The 21,934-nt window shown below is 55.1% G+C and overlaps 7 protein-coding genes across 8 annotated transcripts; 3 read left to right on the top strand and 4 right to left on the bottom strand.

Moving 5' to 3' along the window:
* Positions 1 to 6: 6 nt before the first annotated feature.
* Positions 7 to 3,581, top strand: PV07_05944 (uncharacterized protein). Its single transcript, XM_016392880.1, has one exon. The coding sequence runs from the start codon at positions 248 to 250 to the stop codon at positions 3,341 to 3,343; it is 3,096 nt and encodes a 1,031-aa protein (XP_016250399.1). The 5' UTR covers positions 7 to 247; the 3' UTR covers positions 3,344 to 3,581.
* A 6,183-nt stretch (positions 3,582 to 9,764) lies between these two features.
* Positions 9,765 to 13,467, bottom strand: PV07_05943. Of its 2 annotated transcripts, XM_016392879.1 has the most exons (5): positions 11,891 to 13,467; positions 11,489 to 11,835; positions 11,324 to 11,438; positions 10,253 to 11,278; positions 9,765 to 10,198 (listed from the first exon to the last, which is right to left on the bottom strand). In XM_016392879.1, exons 1-5 carry the CDS (start codon positions 12,372 to 12,374, stop codon positions 10,074 to 10,076), a joined length of 2,097 nt encoding a protein of 698 aa, XP_016250398.1. In that variant the 5' UTR covers positions 12,375 to 13,467; the 3' UTR covers positions 9,765 to 10,073. The 2 variants fall into 2 exon arrangements, with proteins under 2 accessions (XP_016250398.1, XP_016250397.1); XM_016392878.1 differs by having other exon boundaries at positions 9,765 to 11,278.
* Positions 13,468 to 13,537: 70 nt separating this feature from the next.
* On the bottom strand, positions 13,538 to 15,109 carry PV07_05942 (uncharacterized protein). The gene is made up of 3 exons (XM_016392877.1): positions 14,641 to 15,109; positions 14,491 to 14,586; positions 13,538 to 14,438 (listed from the first exon to the last, which is right to left on the bottom strand). The coding sequence occupies exons 1-3, from the start codon at positions 14,788 to 14,790 to the stop codon at positions 14,004 to 14,006; spliced, it is 681 nt and encodes a 226-aa protein (XP_016250396.1). The 5' UTR covers positions 14,791 to 15,109; the 3' UTR covers positions 13,538 to 14,003.
* A 43-nt stretch (positions 15,110 to 15,152) lies between these two features.
* Positions 15,153 to 16,261, bottom strand: PV07_05941 (uncharacterized protein). Its single transcript, XM_016392876.1, has 4 exons — positions 16,083 to 16,261; positions 15,975 to 16,029; positions 15,818 to 15,923; positions 15,153 to 15,769 (listed from the first exon to the last, which is right to left on the bottom strand). The coding sequence occupies exons 1-4, from the start codon at positions 16,094 to 16,096 to the stop codon at positions 15,423 to 15,425; spliced, it is 522 nt and encodes a 173-aa protein (XP_016250395.1). The 5' UTR covers positions 16,097 to 16,261; the 3' UTR covers positions 15,153 to 15,422.
* Positions 16,262 to 16,381: 120 nt separating this feature from the next.
* PV07_05940 (40S ribosomal protein S2) lies at positions 16,382 to 17,494 on the top strand. Its single transcript, XM_016392875.1, has 2 exons — positions 16,382 to 16,751; positions 16,842 to 17,494. The coding sequence occupies exons 1-2, from the start codon at positions 16,485 to 16,487 to the stop codon at positions 17,355 to 17,357; spliced, it is 783 nt and encodes a 260-aa protein (XP_016250394.1). The 5' UTR covers positions 16,382 to 16,484; the 3' UTR covers positions 17,358 to 17,494.
* On the bottom strand, positions 17,491 to 18,473 carry PV07_05939 (uncharacterized protein). The gene has a single exon (XM_016392874.1). It carries the CDS (start codon positions 18,256 to 18,258, stop codon positions 17,770 to 17,772), a length of 489 nt encoding a protein of 162 aa, XP_016250393.1. The 5' UTR covers positions 18,259 to 18,473; the 3' UTR covers positions 17,491 to 17,769.
* A 373-nt stretch (positions 18,474 to 18,846) lies between these two features.
* Positions 18,847 to 20,418, top strand: PV07_05938 (uncharacterized protein). Its single transcript, XM_016392873.1, has one exon. The coding sequence runs from the start codon at positions 18,989 to 18,991 to the stop codon at positions 20,210 to 20,212; it is 1,224 nt and encodes a 407-aa protein (XP_016250392.1). The 5' UTR covers positions 18,847 to 18,988; the 3' UTR covers positions 20,213 to 20,418.
* The last annotated feature ends 1,516 nt before the right edge of the window (positions 20,419 to 21,934 follow it).

Raw genomic sequence — 21,934 nt, 5'->3', positions numbered from 1 at the left:
CTAATGCTCTGCGGTCGACAAGCGAGATCGAATAGCGAATGCGTGGGCGTGTGCTGAGTCCTGAGAAGACAGAGGAAAGGTGCACGAACATTGCATCCTCAGCCTCTTCTGTGTCCGAGTCACCGTGAACGAGGGGTCTCCCGGACCGCAACCTCAACTGTGTCGCGTGAGAGATGAGGGCCCGCGAGATCCCAAAGGAAACACCGGCTGCCCAGCTCTCATGACATGCTGATCAGAACCTCTCAACATGTTCGAAAAGTCACTTGTCGACCTTATTCGGGGCCTGCGAGGCCACAAGGGAAATGAGGCCGAATACATCCAAGGCGCTCTCAAGGAGTGTCGAAGCGAGATTCGTTCCCAGGACCTGGACCTCAAGGCAACCGCACTGCTCAAGCTCATTTATCTGGAGATGTTTGGTTATGATATGACCTGGGCCGCCTTCAACGTCTTGGAAGTCATGGCGTCCCCGAAACCGGCGCAGAAACGAGTGGGCTACCTAGCTGCCGTCCAGAGCTTCCGACCTGAGACGGAGGTCTTGATGCTGGCTGAGAATTTGCTGAAAAAAGACCTCACCTCTCCCTCAATACCAGTTCTCACGCTGCCGTTGGTCACACTTCCGCACATTGTCACTTCTTCACTGGCACTTTCCATTCTCACGGAGCTTCTCCCACGATTGTCACATTCACAACCAGCCGTGCGTAAGAAGACTATCGTCACGCTATACAGGCTCGCTCTGGTGTATCCCGAAACTCTGAGAGTTGCGTGGCCAAAGATAAAAGAGCGTTTACTAGATGAACAAGAAGACAGCAGTGTTACTGCCGCTACGGTCAATGTCGTCTGTGAGCTCGGGTGGCGACGACCGCAGGATTTTCTGCCCTTGGCACCAAGGCTGTTCGACCTTCTCCTGGCCCAGAAGAACAACTGGATGGGCATCAAAATCATCAAGTTGTTCGCAGTTTTGACTCCCCTCGAACCAAGGTTGGTCAAGAAGCTAGTCCGACCCCTCACCAAACTGATTCAGGAGACAACGGCCATGTCGTTACTCTACGAATGTATCAGCGGGATCATTCAGGGCGGGATCTTGGACGGCGCCGAAAGCGGCGTGGATGTGGAAGAAGTGGCCGATCTCTGCATTTCCAAGTTGAGGGGAATGATTGTGTTGGATGGCGACCCGAATCTGAAATATGTTGCTCTCCTGGCGTTCAACAAGATTGTGGCTACTCATCCTACACTCGTTTCAATGCAGCAGGATGTCATCATGGGATGCTTGGACGATCCTGATATTTCGATAAAGATGCAGGCTTTGGAGTTGGTGTCGGGTATGGTCAACAGTGACAATCTGCAAGCCGTTGTCAACCGCCTCATAAAACAGCTTGCAGGCTCAGCGTCAGCCACCGTGGACCCCAACGGACACGCGGAAGAAGAACAAACAGACATGGAGCAGAGGCTCGTCCCCGACAAACGAGGATCGGAAAATGTTCCTTTACCAGACGAATACCGCTACGAAATTATTAGCCGAATTCTTGACATGTGCTCTCACAATACTTATGCCAACATTACCGACTTCGAGTGGTATATCGAAATCCTGGTTCATCTAGTCAGACATCTCCCGGCGGACAAGGATGCGAATTCGTTGAGAGCCACACTGGAAGATGACACCTCGTTAGGAGCCCGGGTCGGAAGTCAGCTTCGCGATATCACAGTTCGAGTCAAGGAGCTCCGACCAGAAACGACCAAAGCAGCGGAGACTCTGGTACTCTTGTCCAACCGCGCAATTGCCTACCCGAAACATGGTACCGGTCAGAGCCAAGTCATCAAATCGGCTGCTTGGATCTGCGGCGAATTCGCCGTGTACTTGTCCAACCCATATGAGGTCCTCAATTCTTTGATTCACGAGTCGTCTGGACATTTCACTCCAACGACCTTGGCAATAGTAATCCAAGCCATTCCGAAAATCATTGCACGGATCGCCACTACGGCCGACCGTGAATGGAATGCCTCAAGAGGCGCGACAATGTCGCTCCTCCTCGCAAGGACCACGGAGTTTCTGGAGAAGCTCTCATCCCACCCCAACCTCGAAGTACAGGAGAGAAGCGTTGAATTTCTCGAACTTCTGCGTCTTGCCTCGGAAGCGCTCTCTACGCAGGGCGGGGATAGTCTTCAGGCGCCGCTCCTACTGACTTCTGCAGTTCCAACGCTCTTTAGTGGCACGGAACTCAATCCGGTCTCAGCGGCAGCTCAGAAGAAAGTTCCCCTGCCCGAAGATCTCGATCTTGACGCGCCTATCAATCCCGACTTGTCGACGATTCTACAAGATTCGCAGATTGCAGACGTCGATGATCACGGAGAGGATGTGTTCCAATCCTTCTACCACGATCGAGAACCGATACCGTCCATCACATCGTTACATCCGCAACCAGCAGCGGCTTATCTGGACTCTGCTGTTGCTTCGGAGAGTGCACCGCTCTCATACCAGTCTGCACCCGAGTCTCCAGGAACCATAGCTAGGCGCAAGGCCGAGAGGATGGCCCGGAACAAGGACGATCCATTCTACATTGCCCCGTCCGACGATGCGGACCCTCAATTCCACGACATCATCAGCAAGACAAACGGCGATGATGAACTCGACGTCGACTCGATTCCAATCATCGACCTACAGATCGACCGGTCTCAGACGACGGCGGCGAAAGGGGAGACAGGAGGAGAAGAACGCCGGCCGCGAAAGAAGAAACCTGTTCGAAGATTCGTCGTCGCCGCGGACGAAACCCTCGAGGCCTCCGCAGCGACCACACCCACCTCACAGTCATTTTCGAACTCGAGCCCCTTCGCCGCCCTGAGTCAGGCTCAGCGGACCCGTTCACTCAGTCCTAATGCCCAACCCCGGGCGCATTCTCGGCCCACGCGCACCCTCCTCTCGGTCGACTCGTCGACGCTCGAAAACCTCAGCCTTGAAGGCGGCCCCGCGGAGACCGAGTCGGAGATTCTCCGTCGTGAAGCCGAGGAGTTGGAGATGGCGATTGCCCTTCGCGAGGTGGAGAAGAAGAGGCTTGAGATGCAGCGGGAGATGGAGCGGCAGAGAACGGTGATGGGCGAGGGGGTGGACGCGGAAGGCACGGTTGTGAGGCGGAAGAAGAAGAAGACCCGGCCGAAGGTTGGAGTGGACGCGACCGAGGAACGGGTCGGGGTTGAGGCAGAAGGCCACGACGGCGAAGAGGGATCCATCAAGAAGAAAAAGAAGAAGAAGCGGAAGATCAAGCTTGTCGAGGAGGGTGTCGATGCTGGAGATGAAGGTGGAGAGGCCGTGGCCGCGGCAGAGAGTGTGGAAACGGGCGGCGGCTACTGAGCAATCGTGAGAGATTTCTACTTCCCACCAGGATCTTATAACAAGACTACATCCCTAGTCTTAACTTTCAGCCGTGGCGCCAACAAAGCCAGAGTGACTGGTATGTCACATCATTGGGGATTCATCACAGGACGACTGATATAACATGAGTTTGAGGAACGAATATGATTGTACATGTCACAAGCTCGATGGTGTCTTGGGGATCTTTTACCTGGTGCATAGGACGCGAGAAGGGGAGACGAGCGATGAGGGTAGTTGAGGAGCCGGGAAACGAATGGACTTGTCTGCTGCCTCTGCCTCTGCTCTCTCGTCCCGGTCCTGGTCCCCCTCCTGTGTCTTCTCGGTCGAGAAAGTTCGAGTGTGCACAACTGTCCAGAAAACCAGTCGCGCAAACAAGCAAGAACGCTCACAACCACGCCTCCAGACACCGACCCTCGCACATCCACACCAGCATCCCAACGCAACACCCAGGCACCTACGCAATTAATCGCTCCTTTACTCCGTCATCCATCTATCATTTTCCGTGTGCCTTACGACGCAGGGCAGTGACGGCGGCGGTGGGTGGCGGTGTTCCATTGTCAAAAGGGTAGCTTTTTCCTTTTAAATCCGTCTGTTGTGGTTGTCTGCCTTTTCCCGCCTGCTTTGCCTACGAGGGGATCGATCCCTCCTCACCTGTGTGTTTTGTTTGCGAGTTTCTGCATTCATAGCCCTCCGCGCCCTGCCCCGCCTCACCCAGACTGCACTGCGCGCCACCACCGCCGGCGAGGCGTTCACGCGGTTCCAGCAGGGACATGTGCAAGGGCGTGTCAAGGTAATTTCGGGAGGCAGGCAGGCAGGCAGGCAAGGAAGGTCAGATAGGCTGGTGGGTATAGCCTGGCTAGGGAGAGGAGGTAAGATGGGTATCTAGTCTCGGGTGCCTCGGTCGGGGAAAAAAGGTGAAGGAATGGCTCGTACATGTACGAAATAAAGTGAGGCGGAAGCGAGAGCAAGCAAAGAGCAGGAGGATTCTGGATTGAGTTTGTCAGGGAAGGTTGTGGTGCTGGTGCTGGTGGTTGGAATTGATCTCGGTCGCTGAGAGGAAGGGGGAGTGGAGGGGAGGGGAGAGGAGGGAGGCAAAAAGCTCACTGCCCCTCCTGCGCCAACCCGCCTCATTGTTCTGGTCTCGGCGAGGGTGTTGCTCTACCCAACTCTACCAAGTCTACCAACTCGGCCATGGCAAGAAGCTTGCAGAATGCAAGTTCGATTGCTCTGTATCCCGTGCCCCCTCTGGTGCCTCTCCTCTGGGCGAGAATATCCCTCAAAGTTCAACTCACCTACGCCGGCCCAAGCCCAAGCCCAAGCCCGAGTCCAAGCCCTGCCCATGTCTGCCTGGGCCTCAGTTTCGCGCAGCGCGTCAGGCGACAACTCCCCTCAATAACGGATCCTGCTCCGCCAACCTGCCATTCTTTGGCAGTGGGCTCCAAGCTCTCGATTGGCTGGGTCGCCCTCCGCCATCTCTTCGCCTTTGCCTTTGCCTTCGGATCCCCCAAGGCTGTTCCGGAGTCTTATGTGACTGCTTGTTAGGTATCGAGTAGCTACGAGGCAAGTCGGCAGGCTATGGCGATGGCAACACTGTTGACTTTTCCGCAACAGCGCCACTGTTAGTGTCAGTCCTGTCCCGTTCGTCACATCACCATCACCATCACCATCACCGTCACCGACCAGTTGTGCGTATTTCCCTAGGGTCTCCAGTCAGTGGATCCCAGGTTGCCTGTTGTGGCTGACGACCACTTGGTAGTAATAATTACTCCGTCCCCAAGTCCTACAGAAGTCACATAGCTACCCGCAGGCCTCGAGGCACGGGCAGACAGGCCAACAGACAGACACAGGTCCATCCATGGCTCCAGTCCCTCCCGTCACACACGCTCTCCACTCATCTCGTCGGCTAAAAGTACGAGTCCCTAACTTACCCACCTCGTTCGCTCCCTCACCATCCCTGACCCTGGTCGCCGCGTCGTCGTCGTGCATTGACTCATTCCAACTAGGCAGTGTTCCAGAAGGTTACTAGGAAGAGACACGGGCCCCCTGTCCAACCCCCTCGACGGCAGACCTATTGGGAAGCCCACATTCCAAACGAAGGGAAACACAAGGGCCCTATCCATGACCCGTTCGCGCGTGCGACCTTGCATGCTGTCTCGGCGTGATCCCGGGTGGGTTTCCTCTGCGGACGTGCTTGAGCTGAGTGATTTCTTTTCGAAGCTGGAAAGAACAGAAGTATTCACAGAACCGTGGTCAAAGAATAGAACCTTGCACCAGAAACGTATCCTCTCCCAAGAGACACAAAGCCCCGCTTTTTTGGACTTTGTCCGCAGGTCCCTCTCCTGCAAGCTGTAACCGGCAAAGATAGAATAACTTTCCAAAGACCAAAAAAAAGCCCCGGAAATCTCCTGACCACTCCATCATCTGCATTCTTCGCACCAAACTTTCGTTCCGGAAGGCTGCAGGAACTTTGGTCTCCCAGGAGGTAGGGTCAATGGCGACAAATGGGGAGCGAGGAGCGAGTCTCTTGACGACTCCCTCCCAGCTGGATCACAGTTCAGCAAGCCCATCATAGTAGTAGACGTGCATCCAGCCAGTACTGAGCGCGGTCCAGGGTGGCTGGGGAGACGGGGAATTTTCGAGCAAGAAGGTTGAACAGAGGGACAGGGCGGGCTGCATGGGTCGATCCATTTCCTCCTAAACTTACACCATCTAGAGGACTGTGATACGTCAGAGTACCCATACTTACTGGAAGGTCGGTACTTGCGTGCTTTGATTACACCCTTACTTACCTCACCTACTTACCTAGGTACAATACGAGTATTGCGTGCATTCGCCCTGGTCCCCCCAAGTCCCCTGCGCTAGTCAATAGCATGCTCGGAGGCACATCTCTACCAGTCACCGGTCACCTCTCCTCGCCCTTTGTCCCCTTGTGATGTCTGCTTTTCTCTATCGCTCCCCCTTCTCCAATTCTTCGCACTATGCTCCCTTGGGCACAAGCCCCGCCACCCACGGTAACATGGCTCGAGATCTTTTCCCAGTTTCCATTCCCTGGCCCCCAGCCCCAGCCCTAGCCCTAGCCCTAGCCCAAGCCCAAGCCCACCAGCTAATATACCATACCTATCTGAGCCCTTGTCCAACTGGGACGATCTCGGGGGACGGGGGGGGACTGGCGGGGCGGAAAAGATAAATGGCTCTCTCTTAAAACCACGTGGCATGGTGGGATCGCCCATCTGTGCGCCGTTGGCGTTGGTGTTGGTGTGTCGTGCATCATCCACTTCTCGTGATTCTCGTCGGCTCGTCATATCGATCCTCCCTCCCATATGTAGGTAACAGTAGATCTGTTGCCCCCGAGGAGAGTCTGTTTGCTGACTTTGGGGGTGATGTGGTCGGAACACACGACGGCCAATGTCAAGACAACCGTCTCCTCCCATCGGTGGCTATGAGGGAGGCAGGAGCTGGTCCGAAAGAGCTAACGGCCACCACCCTAACCACCGTTATCTGCTCCCCTCGATTGACCGTCCCGGTCGAGGAGGTAGTATTTGCAACCGTGGTCCGAGCTGGGCTCTTGTGCCCCGTCCACCGTCCACCGTCCACCACCGCCCCTTCTTCCCTGGCGGCCAGTCTTTGTTCTCTGATACGGTGCGCAAGTTCTGTGCATATTCGCTCCCCTAGGGCCCTAGCCATGCACTCAATCACTTGACCCAACCTCTCCCCCCCTGGATGCCGCCCTAAAATTAGTTGCAGGTGGGTGACCCTTGTCCAACACCCTTCCAAGAGACGCACCGCACCACCCGGATCTCTGTTCTACCTCATGGATTACTTCCACCGACCTGCGTCCGGTATTTCAGGAACCGGTGTCTCATTCGATCATTATCACCGCCCTGTCGTCCCCTATCACACCCCCCCCCCCCCAAGTCCCGGTCCTGGTCCTGGCATCTGTCTAGCTCCCTCAAGCTAGCCGCAGGCTGAGGGGCTGGTCGTTGTTGTCCTTCCCCCCACCTGCCACCTGGCAGCACCTTCGAGGCGTCTTCTAGAACAATTCTAACCCTGGCCGCAATTTCGCCAACCCTTAGTCCCCCTCTCTTCAAGCCGGGATTGGGGGGATTGGGGGGATTGGGGATCACAGACACAGACTCTCAGCTCCCTGTAGCCCCGTAACTGTCTGAAACCTCGGACTAGGGAGGAGAGCTGACCTCAATCCGACCCCCGTCGCCAGCAAGCCCCCAATGATTGATTGATTGATTGTGCGTTATGTCATGGGCGGTTAGCAAGCCACCCAGCCTAGGGGGTCACAAGGGCCAGCCATCGTCCCGCTCTTCCAAACCATCTTCCATCAGGGAGGGCTTCTAGCGTGTTTCCATAACGGGACTAGCTCCGCCCAGCCATGATGATGGAGTTCAGCCTGAGCCGACCCAAAAAAAAAGCTGCCTTTCGTTTGCTGCCTTTTTTTCCTTCCCAGAGAGGCTGAGCTGACGTCTCCCTTTCTTCCCGGCAACGGGAGGGGGATGGGATGGGCTAAATGATCGTGTCCGACGCCTCCCTCGCCAGATTGAACCTGACTCACCAGTGGCTTTTTGGGCGAGTTGTAACTTGTTTGTTCCCCCCTCCCCGTGTTGGCGGACGGCTCTGTCTCAGCCTTGCCAGAGAATTTGGCATGGCATGGCATGGCTGACTTCACCCAACGTTTGGGTTCCGTCTTTCATCAGGTTTGCCCTCGAGTCCACTTCTTCGAGGCGCAGCCCGCTCGAGCAAAGTCCTTCCGTCCGTCATCGCCATCGCGCGGCGGGAAAAGAGCCTTTGTTGTTGGGCCATTGGGCTTCCTTCCGCCCAAATTCCCGCCTTTCGCAAAAGTGTGGGTTTCTGAGGCCGACCACTTAGCCTCGCGCTGTCGGCGGATTTACTCTACTCGTTGTTACCTCATCCTCTTCCTCTCCTCTCCTTCGCCCTTCCACACTCTGTCCATTTCGCCCAATCCCTCCCCAGCGATCTCAAACAATGGTCCTTGTCCCCTCCCCTGGCCCTGCCCTGGCCCTGCCCTGATCGATTCTGCCCTGGCGATCTGGCATCCGCGCCCACAGCAGCAGCCCCGTCCCCGTCAGATTCTCTCTTGAAATCCTCCTACATCCCATCCCATCCCATCCCATGTGCCCTCGCTCGCGCGTTCATGATTTCCATTTGCAACTCTCTCTTTCCCAAGTGATAACTTTGCCCTTTGCCTACCCCCCTTTTGCCTTTTGCCTCTTGCCTCACTCGACTCCATCAGTGTTTCCACTTATCCCGTAGCCTCGTTGGCTGATGGGGAGCGTTGCCACCTTGCTCACCTACCTGTGCCTCCCCCCCTTGGAGTCCCTTTGGGTTGGCCGGGATTGCCTTTTCGTCCTGACTGTGCGATGCTGATCGGATCCCTTCTCCTACCTTCCCTTCACCTTCCTTGGCCAGTGTGATCCATTAGCATCGTCCATTTTGGCACGGCCTGGTCGGAAAGGCGGTCGGTCTCCCAAGCCTTTGCTCCACCCCGATATTCCCTGCCCTGTCGCTGTGCGCCTGTCTGTCCCTCCCTTGCGCTTCACTACTTGGTCGAAGGGACAAAAGCCCCCTGCATCGCCACAGTATCGTCGCGGGTTTGTTATAGAGAATGCGATAAAAAGCGCCTTGCACCCCCCTTGCTTTCTTCTTCCTCTCGAGACCTTTTCCAGACACCATCCAACAAGGCCACAGCAAGTACAACATTGACTCTTCTTCCAACATCAATCACCCCCAACGCCGACATCCACGCCATCCAGCCAGCCAGCCAGCCAGCCAGCCAGCCAGCCAGCCAACCTCGTGACCCCTCGCATCAAAAGCTCAACGGTCTTACCATCCACCACAATCATGACCCGACCAACTTCGACCGCCGTCCAGACCAAGCACGCGATGGCCTTGACCAGTTCTCAAGGCACCAAGAAACCCCCTTCCAGCCCAAAGCCCATTACGCGTAAGTCATCCCGTCCACCCCCATGAGGTCCTGGCTACAGAGACATACAGACTAACCCGCTGCAGCGTGGAGCTCGAAGACGGTGCGGGTATAGTGAAGGGCAGGAGGTAGAGGGTAGTAGCGGGACGGCCACCTTGGGGGGGGAGAGGACGAATGTAACTGCTGCTCGACGCGGGCTGCCCGCGTCGCCATCCAGGCTCGGCAGATATGACGCCCGGCCGGGGGGGGGGGGGGGAGGAGGGGGGAAGAGTGGGAGCAAGGAGTTCCTTTCTAGCACTCGAGCATTGACACCAACGATGGGGGGCCGGGGGCGGGCACGTGTTGGCGTATGGGGCGAATGGGCGTCAAAAGACTTCTGGGGCAAACCATGGGGCATATGTACAAGAGTCGACTATAGATGGGAAGGATGGGAGTGGAATAATTGGACATCTTGGGGGGCGTCGCCATTTTTCATATACCCGACAACACGCTCTGACGTCATCGCATGTATCAAATGTAACAATATCATCAACACCAACCACTGTTGTATCACACAGGCAAACAAGGCGATTGGGGAGGTGCTCCATGGCGCATATGGATGGCGCGTTTGCTCAATAGACTTCGGCTCAATAGATTTCAGTTTCCACCCATTCACCTTGCGTCTAGATTCCTGTCTCAATAGATGTCAACCTCTTCGAAACTACTGTCAGCCCTGCCAATTGTGAACCCTGGATCCTTCATTCCATTACCCTCGCGCTATCTAACAGCCGGTGCCTTGTTCAAATTCTCAATCACCTTCCAGCACAGCCGCCGCACATTTATATACCGGAAAGTATTCAAGTGATACTCACCCGGCTCCAGCCTGTCGGGTTTCTCGCTCACTGCGACTGGGTCAGACCAGGGTTTCCGGCTGGAGGAGCAAGCTTCACGCTTACCGTGGTCCTCGATCTCGCGCCACAGTTGGCCCTCCAAGTCGAATTCTCGGGCGTGGCGTTCGCTGGGGGAATCATGCTCGCCGGACGTCGCCACCGTTCTGCTCAAGGCATACTTGTGGAAGGACAGGAGATAGTCGCACACTCTTTCTTCCATCTCTTCAATCTTGGCCTGGGCTTGTTCCTGGGAGCACGCCAGACCGTCCTCGGTCGGAGGCATGTAGGGGAAGAGGAACAGGGCGATCTGGGCCCGGCCAAGGAATACCACCAGGATCAAAAGCATACACAGCACCAGATCCCTGTCGCTCTGGGGCGACTTCTGGCTCAATGCCATCTTAAACATCTTATCGTGAAGAATTTTGAGGAGCTGCTCCGCAGCCTTTTCGGCTCCTGGGAGGATCGAGGCTTTCAGAAAGCGGTTGATCGTCTCGGGTATGACATTTTGATGACGTGGAGCGCCAAAGCGCGCTCTCGCTGAGAGATTGACTTCAAGGGTCGGTACCGCTTCGGCTGGAATGGTGAATTTGTTGATGAGTAGATACTCGAACCACAAAAGCCGCAGAGATTCCCGGAGGACCGAGTGTTCGGCTATGTCGTCTCTGTAGTACCTTCCGATAAGGCGTAGAATTTGGGCCTCGAAATCTCCGTGTGCGTCCTCGAAGTACTGTTCAGTCCACTGGACATACTTATCCGGATCATTCAATACTCGGTCAAATATCTCGACGAGATTCCCGCGAATTTGCATGATTGTCCCGTCGAATCCGCGATCCCGAATCCACATGACGATTGGTGGATTCCAGTTCTGCTGTATGTCCAACGACCTTTGCCCATTCGAGTGGTGGGATGTCTGGAATGCATAACGGATCTCCAAATCTGGTTCAAGCGGGGAGAACTCCATGACAAAGACATCCAATGGAATGTCGATGTGGAGGTTCAACTGGATCTGGAAAGGTCGATAGGTTACAGGAGTGGAAGTGCTCTGAAGATACGGGTGCAGATAACTTTTGCGTAGGCGAAATGTCAACTCATCTGTCTGGTCAGCGGCAAGTATCATGAATCGATGGGTGATCTTACCAGGAAAGAGGCAGGCCCTACAACCATCCCAGTCGTAGTGATATGGAATACAGTATTTTGGGCACTTTCGCCGGTCCTTTCTCGAGCAATTGGCACAAGGGCTGCCACAGTCGCACTTTCAGGTGTCAGCTTCCCATGGCAGTAGCTATGGATAGGTGGACAAACCCTTTCCCTCATGATTGCACAGCGGAGGCAAGCGCCCCGTTTTCGCACATCGCGGGTCTGTTGTCTCTGGGCCGGGTTAAGAGGCCCAGTCCGACCGCCGCCTCCTCTTTCACGTATGACGAGCGTGCGACGATACTCCTGGATGGGAAGCACCGGAAGACTTGGCTCCATATTGAGAAATCGATTTTCATGACGGAAAGGGTGTCCACTCCATGGCTCACTTTGGCCGGGGTACCTTTGTTGCCCGATTGGCAATTGATTTTGCGGTGAATGGAACTGGGGACTCTGGTACAGATACTGGGCCGTCTCGGGCAAGGGAGCATGAGCGTCGATGCCCACTACAGCCTCTGCATGAACACGTCAGTGAATCAACAAGTCGAAAGATTGGAGCCACGATCTGACCTGTCATTGCACTGTCAGCTCCCGACATGTAGTCAGGAGCTATGACTGTTGGATGCACGGGCTGGTCACTCGCATGGTCGACGGCATGGGCGGGATGGTATGTCGACACGCTGGCGCTCGGGCTGGGGGTGCCATCAGCATCTGGAGAGAACTTCCGAGCACGCCCTAAAGCTGCAGTATAGCTTGTACTTGTCGAGGTCGCCACACTACGGCGAGAAAGCGTGGACCGGGTACTCACGGGGCTGAGAGCATCTGTGGTCGACGGAGTGGTTGGGTGTTCGGCCACAACCAAGCCATAGGCGCGAGGTTGCCCAGCCTGCCAATGAAGCTGCGGTGTCGGAGTCGAAAACGGAGGGTGAGACGGCTGATTGTATCGAGGCTGGGTCCAGGGCAATCCGAATTGATCAAAACTCTGGCTGGGTTCAATCCTTGGAAGAGGGAAAGTGCCTTGGAGGTGGCCAGACCGCCGTCGGTGCCGCCCCATTGGTGATCGGGGCAGACCGTCGATCGATCTTATCCACGGGTTGGAGGTGTCGGTCCGGACAGCCCTCAACAAGTATAGGGTTCAAAGGCAGAAGAATGCCTGAAAGCACAGCAATCGAGCAGTGGTGATTTGGGCAGGACGCGTGGGGGGGAGGAGGGGAGGGATGGGAAAGGGAAAGAGACCATCAGGCGACGAGGCGACTGCGGGCAGGGTTTATGAAGAAATCGCAGACGTAGCAACTTGTGAGACCGACTTCGCTTTGAATGGATGGTAGATGGATTGCAGAGCGCACAAGGGAGTTAGTTCACTTCAACGCATCATCCGCGTGGGCTCGCTTCGACATGCCAGATGGTTATCTCTGGGTAGCCAGGAAAATGAGGGGCATGGTGATGGTGGTGTCATGGCAGCATGCTGGATATAGCGGGACGGTGATTCTGATCCATTGAAAACAAAGCATGAAGCGTGAGGCATGCTGGAGCAAGCGTGAAATGCACCTTTGTGGTCTGCTGAGAGGCTGTTTGGTAGTAGGGTAGCAAGACAGCAGGGAAGCAGGGTAGCAGGACGAAGCATCTAACCAACCCTAAGCGACTAACATGCACACCCTTGTCACCGGTTAGAGATATCTTCCAACCAGATGCTGTTTTTTCAGCCGCACCCGACCCGTCAATTCCAAGCCGTGCTGGCACCATGTCATGCGTTGCCGAAGCTGGCCGGCGGAACACGGCTGGCAGTAGGTGCCCGACTGTGTTTGGCCAACGGCACTTTGGTGAGCCTGCGCTTTAGCTAAGCCGAACAGGAGGACCTTTGGCACCCCTTGGGCCTCAGTCTCGCAACAACATGTGATCTCAGTCGACACTTCTGATGGTATGAGAAAGACCAATGGCTGATGTTCTGTCCAATGCCAACCCAACTAGCACGTCGGAGGTGGTATGTTGCACAGAGCGATTCTGGAAGGAATTCGAATGTGCGATGCCCTCCGAGTGAGGCCGGAGGAGACAGCGGAGGACAGTGCATGTCTGCCTGGCAACTGTATGTGCCTGGGTGGATGGTCGAAGGGAAGAGAAGGAAGAAAAGATGTAGGAAAGGAAAGGAAAAAGAAAGTGCGCAGCATCCCGTCTGGAAATGCAGTCAATGCCTTTTAAGTAGAAAGTGACATTTTGCCTGTTTTGTCAATGCTCTTGCCACTAGCACGTTGCAACGGCCATCAGCACATAATTGGCCTCACCAAGTAATTCCTAAAGGTACAGCCAGGCAACAGTACGCGAATAGGGCCATTGATATGCTAGGGCTGAAGGGCTGAAGTGCTGAGTGCTCTTTGTTCCCCAGATCATGCAGAGTCTACCACTGGATTGGTCCGGCCGCTACGGCTCTCGACCAGTAGAACTATTGTCAATGTATCAAATATCAAGCTCGTATCTTGGTGCGCTCCAATGCCCACCCTGTCGCTATGCTCATACCATCGATAAACATGCAAAGGTGTTCCCTTCCTCGCATTTCAAACCCCGTTTTGGCACCCCCGGTGATCGAACGCCATTGAAAGCCTGATTTCCAGGCATCCCAGCCCTAAGCAACATGTCGTACCCAGAATGCCCCCAACCCTTCCACAGGGATGGTTGATTCTTCCCATCCTCAAACAGTATACTTTGTCTTTGCTCGCGTGCTGCCTGCATGTGCAGCGTCTGTGTGGCCACTGAACTCCAGTTGATCGTTGTCGGGAATCTGAAGCACTTGCTTGAACCTGGCACCAATCTTCATCAGGGTGTCTTTACCACCAGCCTTTCCGGTGGTGCGAGTCCACAATCCAATTCGGTAGAAGCTCTTTCGCACGTTGACCACAACGCCCATGATCTCATTGTCTCCATCGTCTTCGAGCGTTTCACCGATCGCAGCCAGTTGAGTGTGCAGCCATAGTTCGTCGATGTTGACGGCTTTCTTATCCTTGAATGTGTAGGACCACTTGCCACCATGCTTGTTCTGGGGATCTTCCCACTCCGGTCGTACTCCTCGCTTGAACAGGTGGTAGTCAGACTTGACGGCAAGGTCTGAGGTGGCTGTGATGTTGTTCTATTGACACATTAGACGTTTTTTGACCAGTAAATACTCCGCGCGAACATACGTATACACCCCAGAATTCCTCGACGGTGTCGAATGTGATCACCTCCTTCAGCAAATCGTTCCAGTTGTCGCCTTTTGAAGAGGGTGGTTTGGTGAACTGTTCACATCAAGTCAGTGCCAGAAGGGAAGTGACTGCGGCGTTTCGACTCACCCAGAGACTCCAGGTGTTGAGCAGAGGGTGCTTGACGTTGAAGTTGTTGACATCGTGGAAGATGGTCTTGATATCATCAGATGTTGCGGGTGCTGCGTTTTCGTTTGACACAGGGCCGGGAACCGGCTGGGGCATTTCGACTTCGGCCATTATCGAAAACACTCAGGTGTTGCGGATTGAGGCTGCAATTCTAGGGTAGTGGAAGCAAATAATCGATGCAAAGGCACGACGGAGGGAAAGGCGGCCGGCAGGGAGGGAAAAAAGGTCGAGGGGGTTTGATTCGTGCAGTGAGTAGATTGTGGCAAAACTCGGTCTAATGCGAGCACCCTGGACAGCGAAAAGACGCCTTGGTGCAGTGTACGTTCAGGAACCAGATCGTGGTCGGGTAAGAGCAAGCGGCACCTCTCAAGTGACTTCTACAAAGTGCAGCAACAAAAGTCAAGATTTCGAGGCTGCTGCGGGTGAAGATTGAAACTTGCGCCTCCGCTGCTGCAGCCAGCGAGCGGCACATGAAATAAAATCCGCAGACTCCAAATGCGGCTTAGCTTCCTTCGTGACACAAGCACACGCCCCGGTTCCTCTCGGCTCTCAATTGCTCTCTTCCTCCCATCCTCTTTCTCTCTCGACTTCTTCGTGTGCTATGTGGTTTCCTTGTCAAATATAGTTGGTGAACTCTGCTCACAGATGCTACGTCTCTAATCGTGCTGTCATGCAGATCCCAGGGATGCTAGAAATGCTAGATCAGAAGGCCAGCCCTCCATGCATACCTCGCTATGCTACACTCATTTCGAGCTATTGAGATAGCTCAAAAAGCAGTTCCAGCCCAGACTCACAACATTCACGACCAGGACCCTATGCTCAAGAGGCACCAACTTGAAGTTCACAGCCTGAACTGCCGGCCATATTGCCCAGTTGGCCTTGAGCCCTGGAAGGTAACTCTTGGCGAGCTTCTCCTTAGGATCACTTCCCTCCAATACCGACATGCTCGAGAGGAAGAGGGCGAGATTGCATGTGGCAAAGATCGTTTGATCCGCAGCAACTCGCGCCAATATCGTCATGTTATGTGATTGAAGGTTGATGTTCTTCTGCAGAAAGCCATACCATTTGGTCGCTGCTGGACCGAACACACCTGGCCGTGTCAGCTCCCTCCACGGAACACCAGCAATGTCGAACTTACAGCCGCCATACAAGCACATTCGAGCTGTCCGAGCGCCGTCATGGTTTTTGAGTCCTTTCCGCTCCACGGCCTGCTGGGCAAGAGTGTCGCCCGCAGCAAATAGTACCTTGGTTGGTCAGCCAAGTCTTGAAGATGTCATTGGAGTAAGGGTCATTACAGCGGTGGTAACGGATTGGGTCAACAGTGGCCGCTTTGCCAGCTTTGCTTGATACCTAGTCCAGGTCAGTCGTGGACATATCAGAGCGGAGCTCTCGATAAAACGAACCAGCGTATCGGCATCTTTCCTTCCTCCGCTTTGATATACGAGATTCCTCAGATAAATCAGTCAAATAGCATAGTATTGTGCCGCTAATTCTTGGACTTGGCTCAGGCCATATGAGAGCAGATTGAAATACCGATGTTGGGGGCAATCTGGGAGACCTGTTTTCCAGGGTTTGCAATGCGTCATTGGCTTGCCCCAGCGTTGGCGGCGGAGAGGCTGCCATGTCTGAAAGTCAATCCGCACATCCGAATGCAGTATAGCCCACAACTCCAAAAACAAAATCTCTTGGCGTGAATTTGCGAATCTTCAAATGCGGATTGACTGGTTCACCCGAGACTTAGCAGAGACTCAACCTGCAACTTGCGCCCACTGCCCGACAATTTCTAATCTGCGCAATCATACAGCATGGCCGACGCTGCTCCCCGAGGACGCGGCGGTTTCGGTGATCGAGGACGTGGAGATCGGGGGAGAGGTGACCGTAGGGGGCGACGAGGTCCACGCCGTGGTGCAAAGTCCGACGAGAAGGAATGGCAGCCGGTCACCAAGCTGGGCCGTCTGGTCAAAGCAGGAAAAATCCAGAGCATGGAACAAATCTACCTGCACTCGCTGCCCATCAAGGAGTACCAGATTGTCGACTGGTTCTTGCCCAAACTCAAGGATGAAGTCATGAAGGTGAGGGATCACAACCTACGTGATATCTTAGGACCATGGTCCTTCTGGCAGAGCATGTTTTTTTTCTGACAGGTCCGCCTCGTTGTACAGATCAAACCCGTCCAGAAGCAGACCCGTGCCGGTCAACGCACTCGATTCAAGGCCATCGTGGTCATTGGCGACAGCGAGGGCCACGTCGGTCTCGGCATCAAAACCTCGAAAGAAGTCGCGACTGCCATCCGCGCCGCCATCATCATCGCCAAACTCTCTGTTCTTCCCATCCGACGAGGCTACTGGGGCACCAACCTCGGTGAACCTCACTCCCTGCCCACCAAAGAATCCGGCAAGTGCGGTTCCGTCACGGTTCGATTGATCCCCGCTCCTCGAGGTACCGGTCTCGTCGCTTCTCCGGCTGTCAAGAGATTGCTACAGCTTGCCGGTGTGCAAGACGCCTACACTTCATCTGCGGGTAGCACGAAGACGTTGGAGAACACGCTGAAGGCGACGTTCGTGGCGGTTAGCAACTCTTACGGATTCTTGACCCCCAATCTGTGGAAGGAGACGAAGCTCATCAGAAGTCCGTTGGAGGAATATGGTGATGTTCTGAGAGAGGGCAAGCGCTACTAGGCCGCACAGGGGACTTGAAGACGAACAACAGGTGATAAGGGACGGCTTCGAAAGCTGCATTGGCAGACATGAGAGACAGCTTTGCAAGGCGTACGGACAAAATAAGACAAGTCTGTACCTGATCAAGAAAATACCATGATTCAAATGTGCTTCAAATCTTTGGCCATTGCTCTGTTTATGTGATCTCTATATCGGTGGAATCTGGTCCACCACAGATACATCGCACGTGCCAGCCTCCCACGCGCAATGCGCAATCCATTGACTACGCATGGAGATGTCTCTCAGGGCAGCAGGTGTCGATTGTGGCCAGTGCTACTCCGGTCTCACAAACCCCGTGTCGAAGTTTGTAGGCCTGCACAACGATCAACCAACCGACAGGCTTGTTAGGCCTAGCGAAGTCTAACCGCGTGCCTCAATCCTCCATGGCCATCTCTTCCATTGCCTTTACCGCATTCTCCAGTTCTCGTATCCTCGGTCCCACCCGACTCTGAATCTCCTTGCTGACCTCGGGGCTCGTCTCCTTCAGCGCTTTCTGGAAGGCCTCTTGCAGCATCTTCAATGCGTCCGCCGCAGCCTCTCTGTCATCGGCGGCATAGACCGTTTTCTTCTCCGTCTCTTCAGCTGCGATTTCAAATTCGTCTTTTGCCGTGGCGTACAGCTCGTTGAGGTTTTCCATCAGAGCGTCGGCGGTGGGTGATTGCGCATATTGAGGAGAGGAGCTGTGGAATGATGCTGAAACGGCACGGGGATTGAAAACCCGTGAAGGTGTCGGGGGTGAGGCCCTGCCGTGCTGAGTTGGTCGGAAAAGACAAGATGCTGCCCTCCATGGTTGAAGGGTGTGAAGCGAGTGAAATGACCCCGTGGTCCGTCGAACGGACTTTAAAGCAGCTGTGCGGATCATGGCTGCGACCGCTGCTCACAGAGACGAGGCGGATTCGGCAGGACGAGGATGGAGATGGCTGGTTGTAAACACAGAGCGTGCAAGGTTTGAACCGAGGCGGCGTTTAGCAGCTGGCGGCGGTTTGGAGGCAGCCACAGCAGCATCTGAATGATGACGTCTGGTTGAAAGCTGCAGCCATTCAGGGCCGCGAGTTGCTCGCATCCTTCGCAAATCCGGGGAAACGCAGCCGCTCTATCATGTTCCTGCATTGGATTGCTATTCTGTTTTCCCTCCCATGGCCCCCCTGGCTCACCAAGATGCCCATAGCAAGGAGTCTTGCATTTCCAGTGCGGCAGGCCAATCCCGACAGAACCAACTGGGAAACCCTCGTTGCTGCCACGGAACCCGCGTGACGTGATGCTTTGCAGTGTCTGCTTTGTGGCACCCACAGACGCCCGTGCCTTTCGCAATGACGTCCTGCGGCGCTGCTCCCCTCTGGATACTTCACCCTACCAATGAGATACCTATTGGCAAACTGTGTTGGTTCTCACGAGTCCAGCGTTGCCCAGCCCAGCTGAAGCTGCGTCATCGTTGCGCGACTCGCCCTTTCGTGAAAAGAGAGCTGCTTCGTTTGTCTTGTGTTTCCTTCACTACGTTTCAGATCATACTCTCAGCACTTTCCGCCATTCGTAGTCTACATTACTATTCCCTCCCATCTCTGGAATCATTGATAGCACCTTCATAGCACTACATGATGCTAGGAAGAACACCCACGGCAGCTCTTCGCTCGGGTCGGGCACTGAGAGTTCGTCGACCAGTCCATGTCCCTCCAAAGCCTCGCAACATCCGCTTCCAGTCTACAGCTCCCACCAAAACTGCTACCGATGCCTCGTCATCTTCAAGCCAGGCTCTTCTGGGAGGCTTGGCTGGTGGCACTTTTGCCTTCGTGCTAGGATACATGTGGTATCAGTTCTCGGGTGCCAAAACTGCCTTGAACACGATACACTCGACGAAAGCCTACGTGGACGATGCCTTCAAGAAGACGACTCAGAACGCCCCGGAGCCTAATCAAGCCATCCAGTGGCTGAGGGAGACGGTACAAAGCTACACAAGGATGATTCCTGGGGCCTCAAAATACGTCGACTCTGCTTTCGAGGATGTGGACAAGGTTCGGGAGAAGCATGGAGACGAAGTAGACGAAATCGTCAACGATACCTACACGAAGCTGAAGGATGTCACCAAGAAGGGGTTCAGCATGGAAGCTGTCGTGCAAGTTTGGGGAATTCTTGAAGATTGTTTCAAGCGAATTGGCAGTCTGGCAGCCAGCGCTGGACAAGACATCCTAGACAACCACCCCCAGTTGAAGAGTCAGTTTGGAGGCAGGTTCGAACAACTACAGCAGATGGGCGAGCAGTATGGCCCGGAAGCCAAGAAGGCAGTTGACGAGACCTGGCAGCAGGCGCGCGACATTCTGGCGGGCGGTGTCAGCTTCTCGACAGTGCAGAAACTTCAAGATCTATTGCAAGAGAAGGCACAACAGCTGAAGAAGTACGGCGACCAAGCCTGGCAGAAGGGTATGGAGCAGGCCAAGCCGCTCTTGGACAAGCAACCGCAGATAAAGAAGCTCATCGAGGAGAACAAGTCAAAGCTGCTCCGTGGAGATCTAGGTCAATTATGGCAGAAGGTCCAAGAGGCGGCTCAGTCAGGGAATACAGACGACCTGCAAAAGTTCGTCAAGGACCAAGTAGACAAAGCCTCCGAAAATGCCGGGGGTGGCATTGAGCAGTTGCTCAACATGATGCCTGGTGGATCAGAGATTGGAACAAAGCTGCAGCAGTTGCAGGAGCTCAGCCAAAAGCATGGACAGGAGGCAGAAAAGCTGGTCAAAAGTGCAATTGAGGATGTGAAGAAGGTGTTGTCCAAGAAGGTTGAAGAAGGACAGCAACTAAAGGAGAAGGTCAAGTCGGAGGCATAAGTGCCATCTCTGGGATTCGAGAAGGATCAAAAGCCAGTGTTTCAGCTGGAGGAGATGGCCAAACAAAAGGCGATACTGGTTTCCCTGCAGGATTACGGACCAAAACGAGCGCTAGCCCACGATACCTAGGTCTTGAAAGGCGAACTGCCTGGGCGGAATTGATTGATAATACTTCCATATATACATACTATCACGCAAAAACCTGCCGGTCATCTTCGCCGAGTGATGAAGCCGCTTACTACTTTGCTCACCCTCGATTCGCCAACGAGTCTTGGGGTCCTTCTCGGGCTTTTGACCTTCCCTCCTCCTCTACCAACTTTGGTCTACTATGGACAATAGGATCTGTTTAGGGTGGGTGCTGGGAGACGCTCCTTCGGTGCTGTCCTGCGTGGTCACGATGAAATTCGAAGGTCGGATTGAAGCGGCCCGCGACAGAGTCCGACTCAGTTGCATGAGAGCAGCGACCTGCAGATGGAGAGACTTTTTGGCAGGTAAAAATCGACTCCAGATATGTTCTGGGTTGTCCGATCATATTGCACTTTTCACGTCCGTCCTGTGCTGGAGACCATGCCGCCATCCACGACGAGTTTCTGGCCCGTCACATAGCGCGCGGCGACGTTGCTCGAGAGGAAAAGGACGGCGTTGGCCATGTCCAGGGAGGTGCCCATCTTCCCTGCCGGCACCTGGGCGTTGCGCGTCGCCACGAACCCGTCATAGTCGCCGTCGGCGTACTTGTTGGCAATGGTGTGCACGAGCGGCGTGAACATCAGGCCCGGTAGGACGGCGTTGAGCCGGACGCCCTTGGCGGCGTAGATGACCCCGGAGTGTTTGGTAAAGGTCGTCACGGCGGCCTTAGTCGCGGCGTAGGCGACCTGGGGCTTGCCGATGTACCGCATGCCGGCGATGCTGCTGACGTTCACGACCGCGCCGACGCCCTGCGCCTCCATGGCGGGGAGGACGGCGTGGCACATGAGATAGACGCTCTTGAGGTTGACGGCGACCTGGGCGTCCCAGACCGCCTCGTCCATCTCGGCCGGGCCCCCCTTCTCGCTCTTGCCGACGTTGTTGACGAGAATGTCCACGCGGCCGTGCCTGCGCAGACATGCCTGCACGAAGCCGTCCACGGAGGAGGAGGAGGTGACGTCCGCCTTCACGACGTCCACCACGGCCCCAGGCACGGCGGCCTCGATGCGAGCTTTGGTCCGCGTGGCGGCCTCGAGGTTGACATCGCACCCGAACACCTGCACGCCGTTCCGAGCCAGTGCCAGAGATATCGCCGCGCCGTTGCCCCAGTTGTCTGTGATGTCGGGGGGCCCGTCCTGGCCGATCCCAGTCACGATCGCGACTTTGCCTCGGAGGTCTGGGTAGATGGGAAGGTCGGCGTTGGTCATGCTGAGACAGGGCCGTGCAGGTCAGTGCCACACGACAGCGCCGTGGCTTTAGGGCCTGGGGTGGTTGTAGGGCCTTCAAACGACGTCGTGGTGTAAGAAATTAAGCGCTGTGGTAAATGTATGAAAGCCGCCTGTTGAGGTCAGTGGATATTTGGTTCCATACCCTTTATGTATATTTGTCCGATTTCGGTTGACAAAGACGCATGGCGTCCTGTGTGCATCGAAGTGCTACGGGTCGAAAAATGGGACCGAGGGCAATCGGTAGTATCGTTGTCAGTTTGGCGGGGATGGAGAAAGGTGACCAGGTCATCTTCCTCCAACATCTCCATGC

This window comes from Cladophialophora immunda (genome assembly GCF_000835495.1).
Source record: "Cladophialophora immunda strain CBS 83496 unplaced genomic scaffold supercont1.3, whole genome shotgun sequence".
NCBI classification, from domain to species: Eukaryota; Fungi; Ascomycota; class Eurotiomycetes; order Chaetothyriales; family Herpotrichiellaceae; genus Cladophialophora; species Cladophialophora immunda.
Note: the sequence above shows the minus strand (reverse complement) of the source record. Positions and strands in the feature narration are given on the sequence as shown.